Consider the following 21,673-nt stretch of genomic DNA (forward strand, 5'->3'; position numbering starts at 1 on the left):
ATCTTGTTGCCAGGCTTCAGGGTAATTCATACTTAAACTTTCTGAGAGTATCTGAAACCTGCCATTCCTGCTGCTCTTTCTGACCTCATTGCATCCCTCAGAACATTTCTGCGGTCACTACGTGCTGCACTGGATACTCATTCAGGTATCTCAATCAATTCTATTTTTAGCTGGCTACTGGAGAGAAGTTTTCACTTTTCTTTTTCCCTTTCTATCTTTTATTATCGTTGTTGTTGTTGTTATTATTATTATTATTATTATTTATTTTTTCTGTAAGTAACTTTGTTTTGTTTCCATAAGTAACTTTGAAGATGATGCATAGCATGATCTATAGCCCCCACTAAACCTGTCTCAGCTTTCTTTGTGCAACATCTGATGATTAAATCCCTACCGTAGCTTGCTTCTTCGTTTTGTTGTTGTTGTTGTTTGTTTCTTTTTGTTATTGTTGTCTTCCTTGATCCCATATCTTAGCACAGGGAGACAGAACCTTACACTGGACCATTTTCCTCCCCTTATGCTCAGTCAACTGTTCCTGTATCACAGGGGCTTCCCTCTTGGGCCCGTGCTGTCCTGCAGTGTCACTGAAGTCCATCTCAACAGATACCTGCATTTCTTTATCTAATTCTTCAACAGTTCGGTGCTCTCACTGTCTCTTTGTAGGCATTTACAGTGATTTTTTTTTTTTAATCTCATTCCAGTCTCATTTGAGGTTTCCACACAACTATGGTATGTAACTTTCTCAGAAAAGGCCAAAAGACACTTGCCCTGTCTGCTCGCTGGGGCGCATAGTCACATAGTCTTTCAGAGATGCAGCATACCTCCTCTATGTGACTGCCAGTACAGCTGGTGCCTGTGTGGGATTCATGCCCTCTTCATTTGGTCTTGTTTCCACTTGCAGTGTTTCAGTTGAGGAGCATGTATGAAATACGTAACTCAGGGACCAAAATTAAAAATTGTGTTGACCTGCTGTACTAAGATATGAAAAAAGATTCCCTCCATACTCCCTGTGCAGCACAATGCATCTGCCTTTTTTGAGCAGAAAGCAGCCAAACCATTGACATTTTTGGCTTGTTCCATTGTTTTAATTTATACAACTGCATGTTTCAGTTTGGAATTGAATCTGAACAGATTAACATTTGTGGAGAACCTACCTCCTAAAGCAGCTGAAACTTTGATAAGAGCTGTTATTGTGGTGGCAACAGTGGGAGGGATTTGCAGGCATGCATTTTAAGTATGTTCAAGCTGTTGCCAAGTCAGAATTATTATCTGTGCTCTGCCTTGCATCATATCTGCATTATCCCCACAGGATTCTTTAGATACCAATCTCTCTTCATTAAAAAAAGAACAACAGCCAAATGATTGAGATTCCTCCTTGTCTAATCACATTTGGAAAGCTAGCATTCAGTAAGACATGACAAGTTACATCTATACCAGAAAAATAATGTATGCTAGAAAATAACTTTCAGCTAACACAATATCAAACATGATTTTGTATGTAGTTTAGATTGAGATTAAAAATGTTTATTGCACTATTCATTACTCTATCCATTTAATGTGACAAGTTTGTATTTGTTGAAGCTATGACTAATGTATAGTGGAAGAGGCTCATGCAAGCATTAGGAAGCATTCAGTGTGTTACTGGATTAGGTAAAATGTGTTAGTTTAGTTATGACACTTAGTGAGTTAATTCCTCTTTAGAGGAGCTCAGATATGTTTGGAAGGAAGGAATTTACTTGATGAGTAAAAAAATATTTCCTAACTGACATTGCAGCAATTTGTTGCCAGTGGATTTGGAAAACTGAAGTAAGAGAAGATGAAAACTAGCAAAGATGAAAGACTTGCATCTTTCTCTTCCTACTCCTATTTTGCTTTCTAGTATGATAACTTTTATTTTACATTACTTTTAGTTCAGTTGCTTTCACGTTCTGTTAATACAGCTGTTCTTCAAGTGCCCTCCTTCTCTACCAGTTAGTTCCAAGTGCAAGGGGGGCAAGTCAGTGCTCTAAAATAAAGCATATGCCCATCTCATTTAGGGGTACTTCTCTTTCTTTGCAGTGTTCACTTGTTTGCTTTAATATTGTTATTCTGGATGTTACTGTTATTTTTATTAGTAGTACTAGTAGTAGCAATTTATCTTTTAAGAATGTATAATGTTCTTGCTGAGACTTATATTTTTGGTATTGAAGAATTTGTCTAGAACAATTGAATTTTCTTGCCTGAAGCCATCAACCATAGAATCACAGAATCATCTAGGTTGGAAGAGACCTCCAAGATCATCTAGTCACCTAACACTAACAAGTTCCCCACTAAACCATATCACTAAACTCTGCATCTAAATGTCTTTTCAAGACCTCCAGGGATGGTGACTGAACCACTTCCCTGGGCAGCCCATTCCAATGCCTAACAACCCTTTCAGTAAAGAAGTTCTTCCTAATATTCACCCTAAACCTCCCCTGGTGCAAATTTAGCCCATTCCCCCTCTTCCTGTCACCAGGCACATGGGAGAATAGACCAACCCCGCTACAGCCTCCTTTAAGGTACCTATAGAGTGCGATAAGGTCGCCCCTGAGCCTCCTCTTCTCCAGGCTGAACAATCCCAGCTCCCTCAGCCGCTCCTCATAAGACTTGTTCTCCAGACCCCTCACCAGCTTCGTTGCCCTTCTCTGGACTCGCTCGAGCACCTCCATGTCCTTCTTGTAGCGAGGGGCCCAAAACTGAACACAGTACTCGAGGTGCGGCCTCACCAGAGCCTAGTACAGGGGGACAATCACTTCCCTAGCCCTGCTGGCCACACTGTTTCTTATGCAAGCCAGGATGCTGTTGGCCTTCTTGGCCACCTGATTACACTGCTGGCTCATAATCAGCCGACTATCAACCAGTATTCCCAGGTCCTTCTCAGCCAGGCAGCTTTCCAACCACTCATCTCCCAGCCTGTAGCGCTGCTTGGGGTTGTTGTGCCCCAGATGCAGGACCCGGCACTTGGCCTTGTTGAACTTCATACAGTTGGCCTCAGCCCATCGGTCCAGCCTATCCAGATCCTCCTGCAGAGTCTTCCTACCCTCGAGCAGATCGACACAATCACCTAACTTGGTGTCGTCTGCAAAATTACCGAGGGTGCACTCGATCCCCTCATCCAGATCATCGATAAAGATATTGAAGAGGACTGGCCCCGGTACTGAGCCCTGGGGGACTCCAGTAGTGACCGGTCTCCAACTGGATTTAACTCCATTCACCACAACTCTTTGGGCCCGGCTACCCAGCCAGTTTCTAACCCAACGAAGCATACGCCAGTCCAAGCCAAGAGCAGCCAGTTTCTTGAGGAGAATGTTGTGGGAAACGGTGTCAAAAGCCTTACTGAAGTCAAGGTAGACCACATCCACAGCCTTTCCCTCATCCACTAAGCGCGTCACTTTGTCATAGAAGGAGATCAGGTTCGTCAAGCAGGACCTGTCTTTCACAAACCCGTGCTGACTGGGCCTGATCGCCTGCTTGATCGCTTGCAAGTGCCGCGTGATGACACTCAAGATAATCTGCTCCATGAGATTCCCTGGCACTGAGGTCAAACTAACAGTCCTATAGTTTCCCAGGTCTACCTTCCAGCCCTTCTTGTAGATGGGTGTCACGTTTGCTAGCCGCCAGTCTACTGGGACCTCCCCTGATAGCCAGGACTGCTGATAAATGATGGAAAGCGGCTTGGCCAGTTCTTCTGTTAGTTCTCACAGCACCCTCGAGTGGATCCCATCCGGCCCCATCGACTTGCGTACATCCAAGTGCTGTAGCAGGTCGCCAACCATTTCCTCGTGGATAGCGAGGGCCACATCCTGCTCCCCATCCCCTTCCACCAGCTCAGGGTACTGGGTATTTAGAGAACAACTGGTCTTGCCACTAAAGACTGAGGCAAGAAGGCATTGAGTACCTCAGCCTTTTCCTCATCTCTCGTCACTAGGTTTCCCGCTGTATCCAGTAAAGAATGGAGATTCTCCTTAGTCCTCCTTTTTGTGTTAATGTATTTATAAAAACATTTTTTGTTGTCTTTAACAGCAGTCGCCAGACTGAGCTCCAGATGAGCTTTGGCCTTTCTAATTTTGCCCCTACACATCCTTACAATATCCTTATAATCCTTCTGAGTGGCCTGCCCTCTTTTCCAAATATCATAAACACTCTTTTTTTTCCTAAGCTTTAGCCACAACTCTCTGTTCATCCAGGCTAGTCTTTTTCCATGCCAGCTCGTCTCTGGGTATGTGGGGACAGAGCGCTCCTGAGGCTTTAAGATTTCCTTCTTGAGGAGCGCCCAGTCTTCCTGGACTCCTCTGCCCTTCAGAACTGCCTCCCAAGGGACTTTGCCAACCAGTGTCCTGAACAGCTCAAAGTCTGCCCTCCGGAAGTCTAAGACAGCAGTTTTACTGGTCCCCCTCCTGACTTAGCCAAGAATAGAGAACGCTACCATTTCGTGGTCACTCTGCGCAAGACAGCTCCTGACCACCACATCTCCCACCAGTCCTTCTCTGTTTGTGAACAGAATGTCCAGCAGGGCACCTCCCCTGGTAGGCTCACTAACCAGCTGTGTCAGGAAACTATCTTCCACGCTCCCCAGAAACCTCCTAGACTGCTTCCTCTGAGCTGTATTGGCTGACCCCAGCTCCATGACCCATCCTCCTGAACTGCCTGGAGACAGGAGGTTGAGGAGTGGGGAATGGAGTGGTGAGATTGGGCCTGGGAAAAAGGGGGAAGTCGGGGCTGAGGTGGTTTAGTTTTTTCTTTGTTTCTCACCATCCTACTCTTTTTAACTGTCAATTAAATTTATGAGAGCTGCTGGATGGGCATTGGCAGCCAGTCAAGGTCAACCTACCACAACATCCTAACGTTCTTATATACAGTCATCTGCCTGTCCCTCCTTCCCTCCGCTCTCTCCAGTAACTCACAAATTAGAATTAATGTTAAAATTATTTGAATTCAAAGTACAATGATTAGCAGAAGACAGGTAGTCTGGATGAGCACTAACAGATAAGGGACTTCTTCTCCAAGGCCTCTTTATGGCATAGGGTCTGTTATGACTATGAATATCTTCTGCAAATTTTTCACGATGTGGAGCTGCGTAACATAAACTCAACATTATTTAAATACTTCACAGAATAAAGCCGTTTAATAGCCATCTGTTTCTACTGTTTTATACAAATTCTGGTATGCATAATTCACACTTTTGCACAGTAACACAGACGTGTGCGTGGGTACAAATCACATCAGGCATTTTTGCGGGCTGGCATAGCCTCGTTGGACTGACCGGTTCATGACGTTTGAGCTGTTTCCTTGAGACAGCAGCCAGCCACTTCAACAGTGAAGAGATGTAAAATATTCGGAGTCTTCTCATTTGGAGTCTTCTCTGGAGATGTGGGAGGGGAATGGCTCCTTTAGAGTGCTAGGTGGAAGTGCACTTTTACTTTGTTTCAGAAGCAATGAGAACCACCTTGAAGGACATATGTTAGGAAATTCAGGCTTTTGTTACCAGCTGAATTAGTGCAGCATCTGATACACCTAGACTTTTGCTATTTCTAGGAATGTAGCTAGGGAAAAATTAATTGTTTTAATTCATTTGAGAAGTTCGTTAATCATTTTCCTTGAAAAGATCAGGCAGTGAGACAGGGCCTATGTTATTCTTCTGATGCAAATTCTTCTGCTGCTTGGGCAGTTGGTTACATTGATGCTCAGTCACAGTTAATGTGCAGGCTGAAATTTACAATTAAGGGTCACTCAGTTTCCTTTTCCACACAGAGCAACCAAGATTCAGTGATGTGTCTGGTCCTTTTATTGTAGGTCTGTTTGTATATTCGGTATATTGTAAAGCTAAATTGTTGGTATTCCTCTTGCTCTTTTTATATAGATTCAGTCTTGCACGTAACTTTAGGTAGAGCCTCATTCTCTCCTTGAAGATCCCAGACAGTAGAAGTCTGTATGCTGGGTAGCAGTAACAAGCTCAGGGATGAAGTGTACTTCAAGAAAATTTATTAGAGGAAAGTTTTTTTTTGTTCTGTCTGAATTTAGGCCTCAAATAATGCACCCCAAGGAAGCAGTACCTTTGCTTATATTGCAGAGTCAGATTAAATATACAGTTTCCCTCTTCTTCTTTAAATCTTTACGTTCTTTGTCTATTTTTTCCCCAACTTCTGGATTCATAACTATTCTGTTTTCAGAGTGCAAGAAACATGTTTATAGATGCAAGCTTTTTTTTTTTTTTTTTTTTTTTTTTTTTTTGTGTACGTGTGTGTGCGTGCCTTGGGCTCTGTGTGACTTTTTGTGTTCCTTGAATTTTGGTAAAAGAACTGAGTAAATTTCAATAGGCTGCACTGAAAGAAAAACAAAACAAAACAAAAAAACAACTCCTCTGCCAGGAGACAAGCAGACTATTCAGAATATTATGGTTAAAATTTCACAATGTCTTTCAAAAGTATAAGTCTTATTTTTTAAATAACTAAGTTTCAAGTTGGCTTCTGTTAAAAAATAGAGCTCCTTAGGTGTCCATCAGAGTGAATATAGCAGAGAAATGCTAAGTAAATGTATATACCTTTAAATTGTTTTAAAATAATGTGTTTTCCTCCCTGCACTTCAAGGTAGATACAAACCCAGTTTTTTTTTTTTTTCTGGAAAGTCTTTATTTTTTTTTTTTTTAATAACAGAGATAAATATTATCCTTTTATTTTTTTCCCCTCAAAAACACTGATATTTTATTTTGATATACACCTGAATTGAAATAGCAAATTTATTTTGAGTTGTTGGAGTTTTTTCTCTCTGCAGTTTTGCAGAGGTGCACACAGTGTAGGCTGATCTGTGTTTCAAATCCATTTTGCTGTTCACAGGATATTAGGTTCTATGAATGAGTGGATTCTGATCTAAATTTAAAGTTCTTCAGTACTCCAGGCATATACTAAAGGGGGTTGCTATTATAAGCCGCTGTACAGAAGCTGTGTCTTTTCTTTAGTGAATTTAGAGTATGTTTACAATTTCTAGCCTCTCTTCTGTTCTTAGACAAAACTCCCTTTGATTTCAGAGTGTTTAGCTTGCTATAGTAAAAGCTCTGGGATTTGGAACACTGACTTCAAAGGACTCACTTCAGCAGGATAAGCAAGGGAGAATTTTTAAGAAATAATTCATAGTAATAAGAAGGAGTTTTTGTTACTTTCTTTTTATCATGTTAAACTGCTATCCAATATACACAAGTGTTAGAAAGCTAAGAGTTACAACGTACCCATCAGGAGACAAATTGCTAATAAGGTATAATTTGGTGGGGGAAGGCTAATGGCATCTGTAAAAAGAAATGAGAACCCTGTAGCTGCATAGAAGTGCCTTATTAACAGTTGCAGCGGGTATCCTATTGAATGAGCTTTATTTATCATGCTTTTATAGTTATCTCCACTGAGCTTTCAGCTTCTTGGTGAAAAATACAAAAGTACAATATTGTTCTGGCACTGTAGCGATCGGAGGTTTCTAAACCAATAAAAGTGGAAAAGAGGCTACAGGAGGAGGAGGAAGGAGACATCACACAGCTAGTTCTGAAATAAATTTCTTCAATTAGGCTCCCTGTATGAGATTGTTACTAAAATTTGTGTGTGTCACTGAAACAGGAGACATTTTTCTTGACAGTTAAGGACTCCTTCACTGACTTTCCTGATGTATACTGAGACTTGAGCTTTCTGTCACCAGTTTTAAGGATCTGACACCCTTCCACTTTATTTCATAGACGTGGGGGTTGCTCTTTGAGGTTCTGTGCTGTCTGTGGTACCAGTGTTTTTGGCTTGCACAATGAGTTCTCCAGTGGCAACTTTCTCCTGTATAGCTTATAGAAAAGCACCAGCAAAGGCAACTGTTTTATTCAGAAGTGCAGTCATGGATCTCTGGGGATGTGCGATGGCTTTGCTTTACAAATATTTGTTTGTTTTCCACTTGAAAAAACTGCAAAGAAAGAACGGAGTTAGAAACTCTTGCCAGATTATTTTCACCATAGAATAATGAGCTCTTCAATAAAACTTTTCCTGGAGAATCTGATACGTTTAGCTAGGCATTCATTTTTAATGAACTATTTTATCGTGCTTTGTTCATGGTCCTGTAATGCTAATAGATCATGCAGTAATAACAAATATGAATTTGCCTGTGCGCTAGACAATGCATCACACAGATTTTGATTATTTTTCTCCTCCTCCAATTTGATTTTAGAATGAAAGCTCTTGGAGAAATCTTCAGATGTTCACCTGTTGTAAAGTGGGTTTGGGTGCACAGCAAATAATAATTGAACAAGGGCATTCACTGAATAGCTATAGTTTATTTCCGAAGTTTCAATGCATAAATATTTTAGAGCAGTCTACTTAATGATTAATTGACTACTTAATATGCAATCAATCTATTGTTATAAATAATTACTCAGTCTGTCATATAATAGGTTATGTACAAGTCTGTCTGTAGTGTTTTCTACAGATGAGCTCATGACCATTTGTAACAAATTTCTCAGGTTTTAAAACAACTGTTAATCATTTATTAAATCTATGAAAATATGATTTCAGTATGAAATATGAATTGCCCATTTTTTTAAACACTACTAGAAGGTAATTATTATTATTATTATTTACTCTTGGCGTTTAAGAAATCAATTATGGAAATCATCTACTGAGGAAACTGAAAGCATACTAAATGACTTATCTTCCTCACCAGAGGAATTTTGATGGACTGAAGTTTGTGATGGTTGGCACTATAATAAGTCACATAAAATTCCCCAACTCGACATCGTTTTGCCTGTGACATACACTCTAGATGCAAGTGCAAAAGTGATTCATCCCCCTTCATCTTTGCAGCCTGTTGGTTGGGATCCTTAGGCTGAGTCTAAGGGTAGAGCACAGCTTCTTCACAGATTGTTTCAATGAGTACATTCTTTTCTGAGGTTTCTTGTGCATGTGGAATGAGGTAAATACCTTTATCTTTGACAGCTATATCTTTTTCTCTAAACAGCTGTTCCGTTGCCTCTGCAAAAATGGTCATTTGTTGTTTTGATCTTGAGGCTTGTCTTTTAGAAATATGGATAAAAATAACCTACTCATTTCCCATAGCTGATACCAGGTTACCAGATGTCACTGAGCTTCACTAATAGTTTGAATGATGTTTAACACAAAACCTGGAGGTGAAAAGCCCTCTGCCCTGTGCAGTGGTATATTATTTTATACCATTCCCTTACGTCAAAAAAAGGAGAAAAATGAACTTTATTCAGCCTTTTTCATAGCTTCACCATTATTCCAAATCTTCATGATGAAATTGTGGTTTAAAGTTGTATTGCTGTCCTCCTTGTTCCCTCTGCTCTTTCTACTGCGATTGGAGTACATGAAGTTTTCTTGAAGACCTTTCATATTCTGAGTAGAAACTTGTCTTAGTCCTGGTGCTCCTTAATTTTTTCTTCTTCACCCCTGCTTTCTGTATAATTCAATAATACAGCTACATTTCAGTGAGTTTCCAAGTAGCTGTAGGTTCAATCTTTCCTGATGTTATTACATCCTGGTGTTATTACAATGCTTATTAGCATCTTCTGTTCTTTGTTATTAATGAGAATTTTCCTCGTTCTGATCTTCTTTGTGTGTGTGTGTGTCTTTCTTCACAGCTCACAACATTTTCTGTTGTGACTCTCAATTACGTTCCTATTCTTCTTATTCTTCCCCATATTCTTGTGATTCAGTCTGTCTCAGATATTTCTAGTGTTTGTCAAATTAATTCTAACTACTTTGAAAATAATAAAAAAAGAAAAAAGTTTCTTCTTTTCTGACTGAACTGTCAGTTGTGTTGTCATCAACACTGTTGCCAACTCTGGAAATTTGGTGGTGTTTTTCTTGTTGTGTTCCATTTTGCCCCATCCATTTTCTAAGTGTCTTATATGTCTATGTATTGTTCTTAAAGGGAAAGAAGGAAAATCAATCTTGATATTCCAAAATCACCTTTCTGGTCTATTGATTTAACCAGAAGGATGTAGAAAATCTCATGTTTGTGTCTCTTTGCTATTGAACCACATATTTCTTTCCTGACTTTTCACTGCGCAAGCTGTGCAAACTGGTGGCTCTAACATTTCTTTTACTGTTTCTCAGCATTCAGCTTTCTCTCTGTTTTTATCTGCCTAAAATCTTTGTACCCCTATTTGGTTGCATATTGAATGGACATACATTCATTTTTAAATTTACTTCAGCAATGTTTGTCTCTTCACTGTTTTGTAAGATGACACTTTTAGGCTAACTTTTCAAAGAATTATTATTATTGTAAATAAGGTATTGCAAGTTCTGTGTAATGGAACTATAAATGGGTATTAACATATTAAAGCCCGACATCAATAAAGCCTAATGGCAAAACTATCTGAATAAATAAATGAGACAAAAAATGTAATAGAATTTTTATTCTCTTTGTAATAAAACATGGTGAACAAAATTATCTAAATATAAAAATACAATTTTTTTTGTAGTCTCAATTATGCAGTATGATGTTCAGCTAATTCAACAAATATCACTGAGAAGGTGTTATAAATTTAATCCTCCACCATATATCTCATGTTCATCTGTTTGCTTTTGTAAAACTCATATCTGGAAGCTATAATCCAGCTGTCTGACATCTCAGGGACCAGATATAGTATGTAGTGTGCCTTTCTGAGAAATTATTTCAGGAAAGTTTTTAGCTTGCACAGAGCCTTCTGAAGCATCATAAGTTCCTTGACAGTCTGAGGTTCAAAGGTGAGGGGGGCTGACTGCTGGCCTAGGTCCTTAATCCCACACTGGTGTGGCTGTCTTGAACAGCACATTAATATGGGGCAAGATGGCACACCTTCCAGTGCCGCTGCCTCCTTTCCCATTTTTGATGCACCTGCTCATTTGCAATGATGAGCAGGTGCACAGGAAAATAAACTGTTTTCCTATATTCAAGGTCAGAACTGTAGTCTTAATTTTCTGAAATTCCTGTGTCAGGGGACTCTTTTTTCCACTTATTTCACCTAGGGGATTTTTTTTTTTTGGGGGGGGGGGGGGGGGGGGGGGAGTTGCGTTACAATATCTTTCTTTTTAATGAAATACAGAGAATCCTGACATTTCTGATCAGCACCTAAAAGTTTACAACACTACTTGTAAAATAATAAAAATAGCTTTCAAAAGGTCTTGGAGCCTCCTAAAATCAATGTTATTTGCCAAAAAGCAGGGAATGCTTTAAAAGTCAATGTGCTAACACAGATGTTAATCTTAAAGGATTCACATATAATTTACTCAATACATTAAATTTACTATATCTAGTATAATTTCAAATTGTGCATTAAAAATATGTTATGAAATCTCATTCCTACCTGCTGAATGGCTGCCAAGTTTGGGAATGCGAGAACATTTGGTTGTTTTACCCCTTCAGCACAGTCCCACATTGAATTTTTAAATGTCCATAAAATTCTAAAAGCCTCAAAATGCCAGATTGGAACATTTAAAACTTTGAAAGTCATAGTGCAACACTTTTTTGAATAACTCTGGTAGCAGGACTAAGACCCCAGCTTCTCAATACAATTAAGTTCTGAGTTGCTGACTTCAGGTTTAGAACTGTATTTTCCTCCATAAACCCATCTCTGTTAAGTGTAAACCAAATTAATGTTTTGTGACATTTAGAAATCTTTGCAGAACACAAAGGGGGAATGCACAGGTGGATGGTTGGGTGACATTTTGTAAAAGTTCAATATTGGGCAGAGTCTAGTGTCATTAAAGTTAACAGTGTAGATAACCACTGAGAGTCTCTGAAAGTCTGAAAATAACAATTATTTTTCAATATGCTTTTTTTTTTCTCTTCTAATATCAGTTCTGACAAAATTTTCAACAACTATTTTTTTTTTCATAGTCAACAAAATAAGCTAAATAAAACTTTGGCTGGGATATATACTTTTCATCTCACTTTTTTATATACTTCAGACCAGTATATTTGAAAGAAAATTCAGTTGGCATCAGCGTTGTCCTGAAGCCAAATAAAGCTTCATGTATTATGTGATTTAAGTATGAAATTATGTATCTATAATGGGATCTCAGTTTTTATTAAATATCAAACCCTGGAAAATTCAAGTATAATTTGGTGTTTATTTCCACATATTTCATACTGCTCACCTTTTAAGAAACTGAGGATATAATTTTCTAACTGTGGATGAACAGTAAAAGCTGGTTCTGAACAAATCAAAACACATAATGTTATTTCCAGGAGAACTGACTGTAGCATGTGGTAATTGGTGGCAAGTTACCACAATGAATGTAATCAATTATTAAAGTTGTCCATACAGTGTTGAACTTCTTGAATGAGCTGCTGGCCTGTCATTTCATAATGAGAGCCAAACCAGGATGCCTTTAGACCCCAGAAACCAGTTTTTCTTTTTTTGATGAGCCAAAAGAGAAAGCTATGTTAAAGGGAAGTCCCTTTTTAATATTTTTGTCTAGCATTTCCACAGAGGACTGTCACTTTCTGAAGTTGACTGTTTATCAGGAGCCTGTTGGCAAGACAGACAGCTTCAGCATTAATGGCTGCAAGGGCAAGAAGTCATGGCTCTGTGGGAAACAAGGAAAATGGTTCCTCAGAAGTGTGGAGAGGTATAAATTTTTCTTAAGTGGCTCCACATATTTGCTGGAAGCAGGGATGTCATTATACCAAAGGATGCCCTAAAATTTCTGGTAACCATCAAAACTACTGCTAACTCTGGCTGCTAATTTGCTGCTAATGTCTTGCTGGTATACTTCTCTGGTTACATTCTCTCTCTACATTTACTATTCTGACACTTCCTTTATGGCCTCTTTAAACTCAGCTTTTGGACTTGAGTATACATGTTTGTTGAGACATGGTTTTGCAGGCTGTGAGTCACCCTCGCCAAACAAGTAACAACTTCTTGAAGCCATTCCATTGATGGACTGATGCAAACAATAAGGCAATATTACTCACGTTTGTTGACATCTATTGTTATGATTATTGCCATTATACCCCAACTCCCCGAAGTATTGTTTAAATACATGATATAAGAGATGAAAGCAAACAGTGAAAAAGCAAAAACGAAATCTCATGTAGTTCTTAATTTTTGGCATCGCGTAATTAAACCATCTTCTTTAATGTTATTTTTGCCAGTATCTAATTAGCAGAGCCATCTGCCTAAGAAGTGTTGGACCATCTGTCTGGAATACTGTTCTGTTCCTTTTTTTTTTTTGGTCCTTGACTAATTAACTTCTTTCACTATGAAATATTGTACATTCTGTTTCTACACTGCAAAGAAGTTCATTTATATATATATATATGTATGTATACCTGCCTACATGTATGTATTGTATCTATGAAGCTATAGGAATATAGTTATTCCAGGAGATCTGATTGTATACTGTTATGTGTGCATCTTCTACTAATATAGGTGAAAGCCATGTGGGTTTTGTTGACCTGTAAATGGAACTAATGCATATCTCACCTAATATACTCTAATTGACCAATCCTTGCTTTGATTGTGTTCATACTTGGCAAATTTCCTGTCTGTGTTTACTAGTTAAAATTAGAGTTGCGGAAAATGGCTATAATAGAGTTATTTACTTATGGTTTTGATTTTTTTTTCTTTCATTTTGTGTTTTTATTTTCTGGAAAATTATGGAATAATTTAGGTTGGAAGAGATATCTTAATGTCTTGCCAGAGGACTTACTATGTTGCTGCATGTTGGAAATGAAGAAAAGCCCTTGAGAGTTAGTTCTTAACTGGGAGGGACACTTATTCACTGTTTTCTTATTTTCCTTCTATTTCAGTGTTCTTCTAAGGCATTTAAACAAATCAGTTTATATTGGGGATTTTTATTTGATTTCCCTTGGAGCTAACCTCTTTGCATTTATTTAGTTTGCTCGTTGAAGATACAGTTGTTTGACTTTTAAGTGAAACTCTATCATGCACCCAAACAGAGAAGTTTTTGAAGTACATTTGTTGTTCCAAAGACTACGGTTATTTTTTATTTTGTAACTTTTAACTTAACATTGGTAGGTGTTAGATGTATATCTTTCTTTATTTTTGAAGATAATTGTTCCATTATATAGCTTGAATTGGAATTTGTTTTCTGGCTGGAATTTCTCCCTTCTCATTGCCCTTTGAAATGCCAGGAACAAATTCACCTAAAGTTTTCAAAGTGCTTTCTGAACATCGATGATAGAATGTCTGAAAACACTGATACAGTTATTTACAGTAGAGCTTGTACAGGAAGATGTCTGCCATCAGCTTGACACTTGTGTTCAAACTTAGAGTTTAAGTGTGCACCAAAGCCATGTTTCTATTCAGTCTGATCTTACGTCAGGTCTATACAGAGCTTTGTTTTTTATTTTGTTTTTGTTTTTGTTTTTGAATGAAGAAAACAATCTGTTCAAAATTGAACTGTGACTTTCTTATCTGACTACACTGTGCCAAGTTCAGTCTTTAGGGTTGGTCACACAAATTGAGTTTTGCAGGGGTAAAAATCTCACTGCAAACTTTTTCTACAGTTCTACCAGTGACTGTCAAATAATTAAGGTTTATTTATATCTGCTAGATTGTAGCTATGTAGAAGATTAGGAAATTAGAAACAAACTAAACCAAGACATTACATTTATAGAGGTGCTTGAAAGAGTGTATTTATAGCAGGATTTATGAGGCATGCAGCTGTACTAGAATCAGGTTGCTATCAAAGACAGAATGATGTGCTACCTTATATGCGACTCCTTACCCTATACAGGTATGTTCTTTGTGAAGACAGTACCAGTAGCTGATGTACTACCATACTTATTTTCTCCACCAATAACACTCAAATTCTTGTTCCTTCCTTCCCCAGAGAAAAGAAAAACACGAGTTTCTATAATTCGGTTCAGTGCATTTTGTTGCCAGCTTAAGTAGAATTACAATATTAATTAAAAACAGTACGTGGAGCACTGGAGGTTGTCTCGTCATATGAAAATTGGAGCTGCTTTTTTAAGACATGTAGGAAAGAACAGATCCTAACAGGATAAACTTTAGGTGTGCTGGCCTTGAAAGGGATAAAATATCCAACGTGGTATTCATATTTTATTCTCTACACTGCTTAGCTAAACTTTGCCGGATATATTGGTAAATGGTGCAAAGCAGGGGAATATGTCAGTTTAAGGCAAGCAATGAATAATAGTAACTTTTCTAAGTTAACCTGTTTTTGCTCTTGTTCTCTAAAATAAAATAATCTGTATGTGTCAGACTACTCTTTCAGAATTTAAACTTTAAACTCTTTATCTGCTAGTAACAAAAATCACATTGTTATTATTCTGTTGGGACATTTTGTTTTGTCTGTATGTGTTAAAGATTCAGGACACATTTTTCTCCTGTTGCTTTTTTCCACATTGAAATGACATTTAACTTGATGAGTTTCCACCTGTCTTCCTCCTGTGTATTACTAGTAGGCTTTGTTGAATAACTGAATTTCCATTTTGTGAGAAAGGCCCTCAAATTTCCTGGAGATTAAAAGGAAAAAAAATCTCTGTATATATAAATGTTAGTTTATATCTGGTCTTTTCATTTAATCAGTAACAGAGCATATGCATTTATTACTGAAATATGTATGACCCTTGGGGACCAAAATATAAGAGTCTGATCTACCCAGCTCTCTTCAGATGCCTTTGTAATAAACTTCATTTGCAGCCTGCTCTATTATTGTCTCCTCCAGCAGTGGAATCCAGTGCTATAGGGCTATAAAGTATATTTGATTTCAGAGATGGCACTTAACTTTGTCACTAGTTTGTCTGTATGTACTTATTATCCAGACAGTATTATTTTTTTGGCATATGTTGTCCTGAAGAGGGTTTTCCCAGAAAGTTAGAAAGTGTATGTATTTCTGCATAGTTAAAATAGTTTACAATGGAATACAATAGTTCTATCTGGGTTCTTGTATTTGCTCTCAACTATTGTACTCTAATATATAGCACAGTGTTTTAATATTTAGTATCCTTATTTGAATCTATGCATTTCATGGATGCAGAAGAAAGGGATTAAAGTTTTCTTTCAGTTATGCTAATAATTGCATTAGTGGTTTTGTGACCTGCTTGTGGAAGTGCACTGTATACTTTTCTGAGATTTCATGGAAAACTTGAAGAACTGTCACTTCTGGCTTCTGAATTTCTTATCCCCAAAGCCTGTTGTTTGTCTTTTCCGAAACATTTCAGTGCCTGAGAAATGTACTTAATTTGTTTGATTTATGACATTGCATAATTTTTGCATTTTACATCTTTCTCTTTCAAATGACTCTTTTACCGTGGACTTAGAGCCAATTGAAAGCTGGATATTTTGTCACTGAAAATTGATTTATTGATAAACATTTTATCTTGATTCCAGTCTTTCTGTCTTCTTTCTTCCTGCTGTTCATGCTCAGCATATTCTTCTCAGTTCAGTTTTGGCAAGAACTTTCCTTCTAACCATACTTTTCAGTACCCATATTCCAAGAAGTCTTTCTATCCTGACCTCCTACTAGTAACTTTGGCATTTCTTCAGGCATTTCAACTTTGTGTTGTTTAAAGATAATATATTCAATATAAGGTACTTGTATCTATAGCTATATAAGATAAAGGTTCAGTGTATCCTAATGAATTGATAAGGAACCTACACTGCTTATCCAAGAGCAGTCATTTGTAGTGTTGTCACCATTATAGAGATGAATTTTGCATTACAGAATCAAAAATGTTGAGTCATTGCTGCTTTTTTTATCTAATATAGGGTAAGATACATTTTGTTATAGATGCTATGGTCATTTGCAAGTTGACTTTTCCAGAAGTTTTCAATATAATCCCCAACACGCTGTGGTCATTTATCTGCAAAAGAAAATGTTTTAAATGGAAAGGCTTGAGCTGGAGGAAGAAAAGCAATGATGTTTGTTTTATATGTCTTTATTTCCTGAAATGAAAAGCTCATTCTTGGGCTAGTTGAAAAGCAAATCAGAGTACTACATAGTATGCTCTGAAGGCATTTTTCCCCTTTGTTTAAACAGGCTTTCATCCTGTTATTTTTATTAATTATAGATTCTGCTATTAATATAGTCTCCATTGAAAGACAGGTACAAAAGATTGCTTATATTAAATCTGAATGAATTCTCTCATTATTTCCTGGTAAACAAAACTTAAAAAGCTGTGATTTCAATAATTAAGCAGCAGTGGTTAGTTTAGTAATCTCAGTTCTTCCTGGTAAAATTTAAAATGCTTTGTGACATTTCTATAAAGAACAAGTGGATGTGCACTGTTGATGTGAAAGCAAGCAGGGTGATTTAAAATGCACTCTAACTACACAGCACACACAGGCATTCAAATATGTGCACGTATTGGCACATAAACACCAAGCATAGGACCTGCTCCACTGAACAATACAGTTTGTTAAGTCATAGCTGTTGAATGGTAAATATGGAAATAATTGGAATTAACTCAGGCAGTGAAACTGTAGTGATGCAGACTAGACTTCCAGTCCCGGCATAAATCTGTTGAAGCAGAGAGACAGTTCAAAAATGAGGATAAATTGCTTCTGCTTTGCAGTGCTCCATTTCACTCTTGTCTTGTATGTGTCTGCTTGTTGCTCCTTTCCTTCAATTGATGTTTTAGCTCTTCTGATTACTGCTGCAGTCACATCTTGAGCAACTAAAATCTCCATTTCACACTTGAGAGAAATTCTGCAAAAGCAGCAGGAGTGCAGCCTTTCCCAACACACAAGGTCTCTCAGCAGAGCTGACCCCAGGTGTGATGTGGCCCGGCTCTGCTGGGGAGAAAAGGTTGTCCTTTCCCCATGTTCTTAGCTGCGTAGCTTAGTGAGGCTGATACAAAAGCAGCTAGTTAGTGTGAAATGCGATTGGGGTTCATTCTGCTGAAGCTGTAGGTACAGTGATTCATGGGGATGGCCAGTTTCACTTTGGATTAAGACACTGAAAGCCCATGAACAGCAAAACTACATTTCTAAGGAGAAAAAGCTTGTAAGGTGATTATGGATAGAACCATCCCCAGTTAATCATCAGCATGCCTGAAGCACGTGTCTCAAGCATGGGCTTACATGGCTGAGTTTTACATCTCTGTGTTCCCTGCATTTCTAATTAATTTCTGTTGGTTACAGGCAGTGGAATGGCAATGTGATGAAGCTACTAAAAGAGCCTGTTACAGTAAAGGCAAATCAAAGGTAAGCATGAGACAGTTATGCTTTTACAAAATTTTTAATAGCAGCTATAATTCAGTGTATAAATCTCTACCTTATGCAGTTGTGCTATCTCCCATTCTTTTCTGAATAAAGTTGTAGTAAAACAGTATGACACTGATGTATGTGCAAAGGAATAAAAAAACAATATAGGGAGGTGTGGGGTGGGAGGAACAGTCATGTGATGATGTTGTGAAGAGATCAAGGAATTGAGTTTCTAATAATTTACTGTTTGGACTCTACAACATGTCATGTGTAATGGACTGTATTCTCACTTCATTTTCAAAGCTGTAAATCCCATATAACTGTGTAATTTCTTTGTAAAATCGTCAATTTGTTTTCCTGTGTATTAGATGCAGTTTTTGGAACATTTATATTTCATACGTAATGATGCTGTGAAGAAAATAGTATGTCATTCACTAAACTTATGGACATGGGCCTTGATGTTATTTTTAGTATTCAGAACCAGTTTCTCATCTGGCCAACTACCATTTCTTTTATTCAGAACGGTTAAATGCAGTCCTAGGATGGAACCTGTACTAAAGCCATGTTCTTTAGTGGCTGTCCTGAGTTGAAAGTAGTTATGAAATTAAGTATAAAATCAACTAGAAATGCATGCAATATATGTCTATAATTATTATGCTGTTTAATGGTTAAAGTTAATTGAGTTAAAATGTAAAGGAGAAACACAGAAATACATTGCACAATAACTACAAGTGAACACACTTGGTTTCAGGATTCACATTCAGTAAAACATGTTGGCATACCTTGCTGATGAGCAAAACTCAAAAGACAAAAGAAAGAAAGAAACAATAGAACATAAAACCTTACCAAGCTTGAAAAATGTATTCCAAATGTTCATGCCTTCTAGTAAAGGACAGGTCTCTTCTGCATTGTCTGCACAGTTATATACATATAATCACTGACCTTTAACATCTCCCATCACGCAAAGCAGTTCATTTTCAGCTTTTCTTACTAAGTGCTGGAAAATAATGTTGCAGTGTGGCCATGGCCTATCTGTTCCCATCTGAGATTGAAGAAGAAGAATGATCTCATTACAGAATCATGTCCATGTTATACTGTGAGGAGAGAAAAAGACTGAATTAGCTGGGGAAAATAACTAACTAACTAACTAAATAAATAAAAAGAAGGAAAAAAAAAAAAGAAAAATATGCACTGTAAAGCACGGAAGATTATTGTCTTTATGGAGGGACATTTTTCACTGTAGATATGATTTTACAGCACTGAGAAAAGGAATTAGGATGGCATTGCCTTTTTTATTCTTCTCCTTTCCCTTTCTTCCCATCCCAGTGTGAGAAACATGTATTTAAGAGTTACTGATAACTAGACATTAACATGCAGAATTTACTAGCTGTGTATAGAAGGTATTAATAGCTAGAGAAAAGGAATGGGCAATATTTTACTTTAAAATTACTGACTTGTGTGAAGGCTTTAATGGCAGAAATAGATTATAGATCAGAATGCTTACTAGATGCTTACTTGTTGACCTGCAGAGAGAAAAGAACTTTGTGGACCTCATATTTTAGACAAATGTTTCATTTTGTAAATTGTTATTTCTACCTAGAATGTTTGTAGTCCGTCATGTAATATACCCTTCAAGCCTTCACCCTTAGCTTTCAGGTGACACAATCTGAAGTTAAAGAGCCTGCTCAGGTGACAATAGAATATTGTTATTTGGCATTGACTGAGGTGTGTACAGAGAAGAAAATATCATGGTAGGAATGCAATGTATAACTAAAAGTTTATGCCTCTGTTTTACAGTTATTTTTGAAATTTAAAACTGTGAGAATAACATTCAGCTCATCTGAAAGTCATAGTGCAGTGACTGTAATCTAACATGATGGATGAAAATGATGGTAAATTTGAGGCTATAGTGGTATACTTTGACTATTATGTTGACAGTACTCTTTGTGGTTTAATATCCATGTTTCTTTCAACAGTGCAGAAGCATATGTTGCTATTAAATAATTTTGCTCAGAGAAATACTCAACACTTGTGAAATGTGTTCAAGAATGGCTGTTAGTGTAGTACATACATACATGTTTTCATTCATGCTCATCACACCTTTTTGTAGAAGTGATTGAAAGTTATGCTGTCGCTGTACAATTGTATATATTCTATTCTTATAAAGACCTCTAAGATTTCAATACTTAAGGGGTGCTTATAGGAAAGATGAAGGAAAACTTTTCACCAAGGCCTGTAATGATAGGACAAAGAATAATGATCTCAAAGAAGAGGCTAGATATAGATTATAGATTATTATTAGAAAGGGTTTTTGTTGTTGTAATTTTTTGTTGTTGTTGTTGTTTGTTTTTAACCACAAGGGTGGTGAGGCACTGAAAGGAGTTGCTCAAAGAGGCTGTGGATGCCCCATCAATGGCAATGTTCAAAGCCAGGTTGGATGGGGCTTTGGGCGACTTGATTTAATATAAGGTGTCCCTGCTCCTGGCAGGAGTGTTGGACTTGATGTTCTTATCTAAGGTCCCTTCTGACCCAAACTGTTCTATGATGCTGTGATTGTTTCTTAGTATTGTTACTATTTGGATAAAGATTTAGTGTTTCATTTGGATCTGTAGCCTTTTTCTTCATTCACAATCTAGAAGAGAAGTACAATTTCATCAAGTTTTCATCAAGTTTAAGGCCAGAGAAAGGATAACCTGATGATATATGTCTTTTGCTGACTTATGCCCAAGACTAAAAGAAGTTCATGACACAGGTTATTTTTAAGACCCATACTCTTTGTATTGGGAGAACTTATGCATGCAGATGAGGAAAGCACCTGATCTGTGGCATGCTCCTCTTCCTAGTGAAACCATGGCAGCCTTCACTTGAAAAAAATGGGAATTAGCAGACCTGGAGGAATTCATTTCAGTGGTACAGTGAATTGTACTTTTTCAGAGGAACTCCCCCTGGAAGGTTCCAGTTGCTGTTACCAGAAAGGCTGCTTCCTTGTTTGTTGTTGCATAAGTAGATCCAGATTAAACTGGGGAGTTGCTGGGGATTTCATTTCTGTAAAAATACTCAGGGCGACTTCAGATTTCAGGCCAGATATATGTGTGACTGTAGGGAGGGGACAGGAAAGACTGGAGACAAAATACACAAGGCAAGCCCAGACAATGGCAAAGGAATGGTAAGGATTACAAGGATGGCTGTGGGTAAGTTATTCACTCAGATCCTGGTTTCTCTTGAAGCCCTTCTGACCACAGACCAGTGTGGGGGCAGTGAGTTCAGGCGGAAAAGCTCAAAGTCAGTTTGCTGATGGAGTGCCCTGAAATCAGAAGCCAGCTTTGAACCCTGAAGCAACTCTGGCTGTTTTGAGATAATGGTCAGTTAAATGCAACTTTGGTGTTGTTATTGAGAAAGCAGCTGCACGGAATTTTTGCCCCTAGCTGTTAGCAGTAGTTGTTGTTCTGAGGTTTATACTTTAGGAGCCAATGAGGGAAAAGAGCTGGAGAGAAAAAT

At 37.8% G+C, this 21,673-nt stretch overlaps 1 protein-coding gene across 6 annotated transcripts in view; it reads left to right on the top strand.

Moving 5' to 3' along the window:
- Window positions 1-21,673, top strand: part of SEMA5A (semaphorin 5A) — a 337,359-nt gene that overhangs the window by 167,315 nt on the left and 148,371 nt on the right. For all 6 annotated transcript variants that reach the window (XM_035552812.2, XM_035552815.2, XM_035552811.2 and 3 more), the window contains one exon: window positions 18,113-18,175. In XM_035552812.2, the coding sequence (XP_035408705.1) occupies window positions 18,113-18,175 (63 nt within the window). The remainder of the gene's footprint in view (window positions 1-18,112; window positions 18,176-21,673) is intronic.

This window comes from Cygnus atratus, chromosome 2, assembly GCF_013377495.2.
Source record: "Cygnus atratus isolate AKBS03 ecotype Queensland, Australia chromosome 2, CAtr_DNAZoo_HiC_assembly, whole genome shotgun sequence".
Taxonomy (NCBI): Eukaryota; Metazoa; Chordata; class Aves; order Anseriformes; family Anatidae; genus Cygnus; species Cygnus atratus.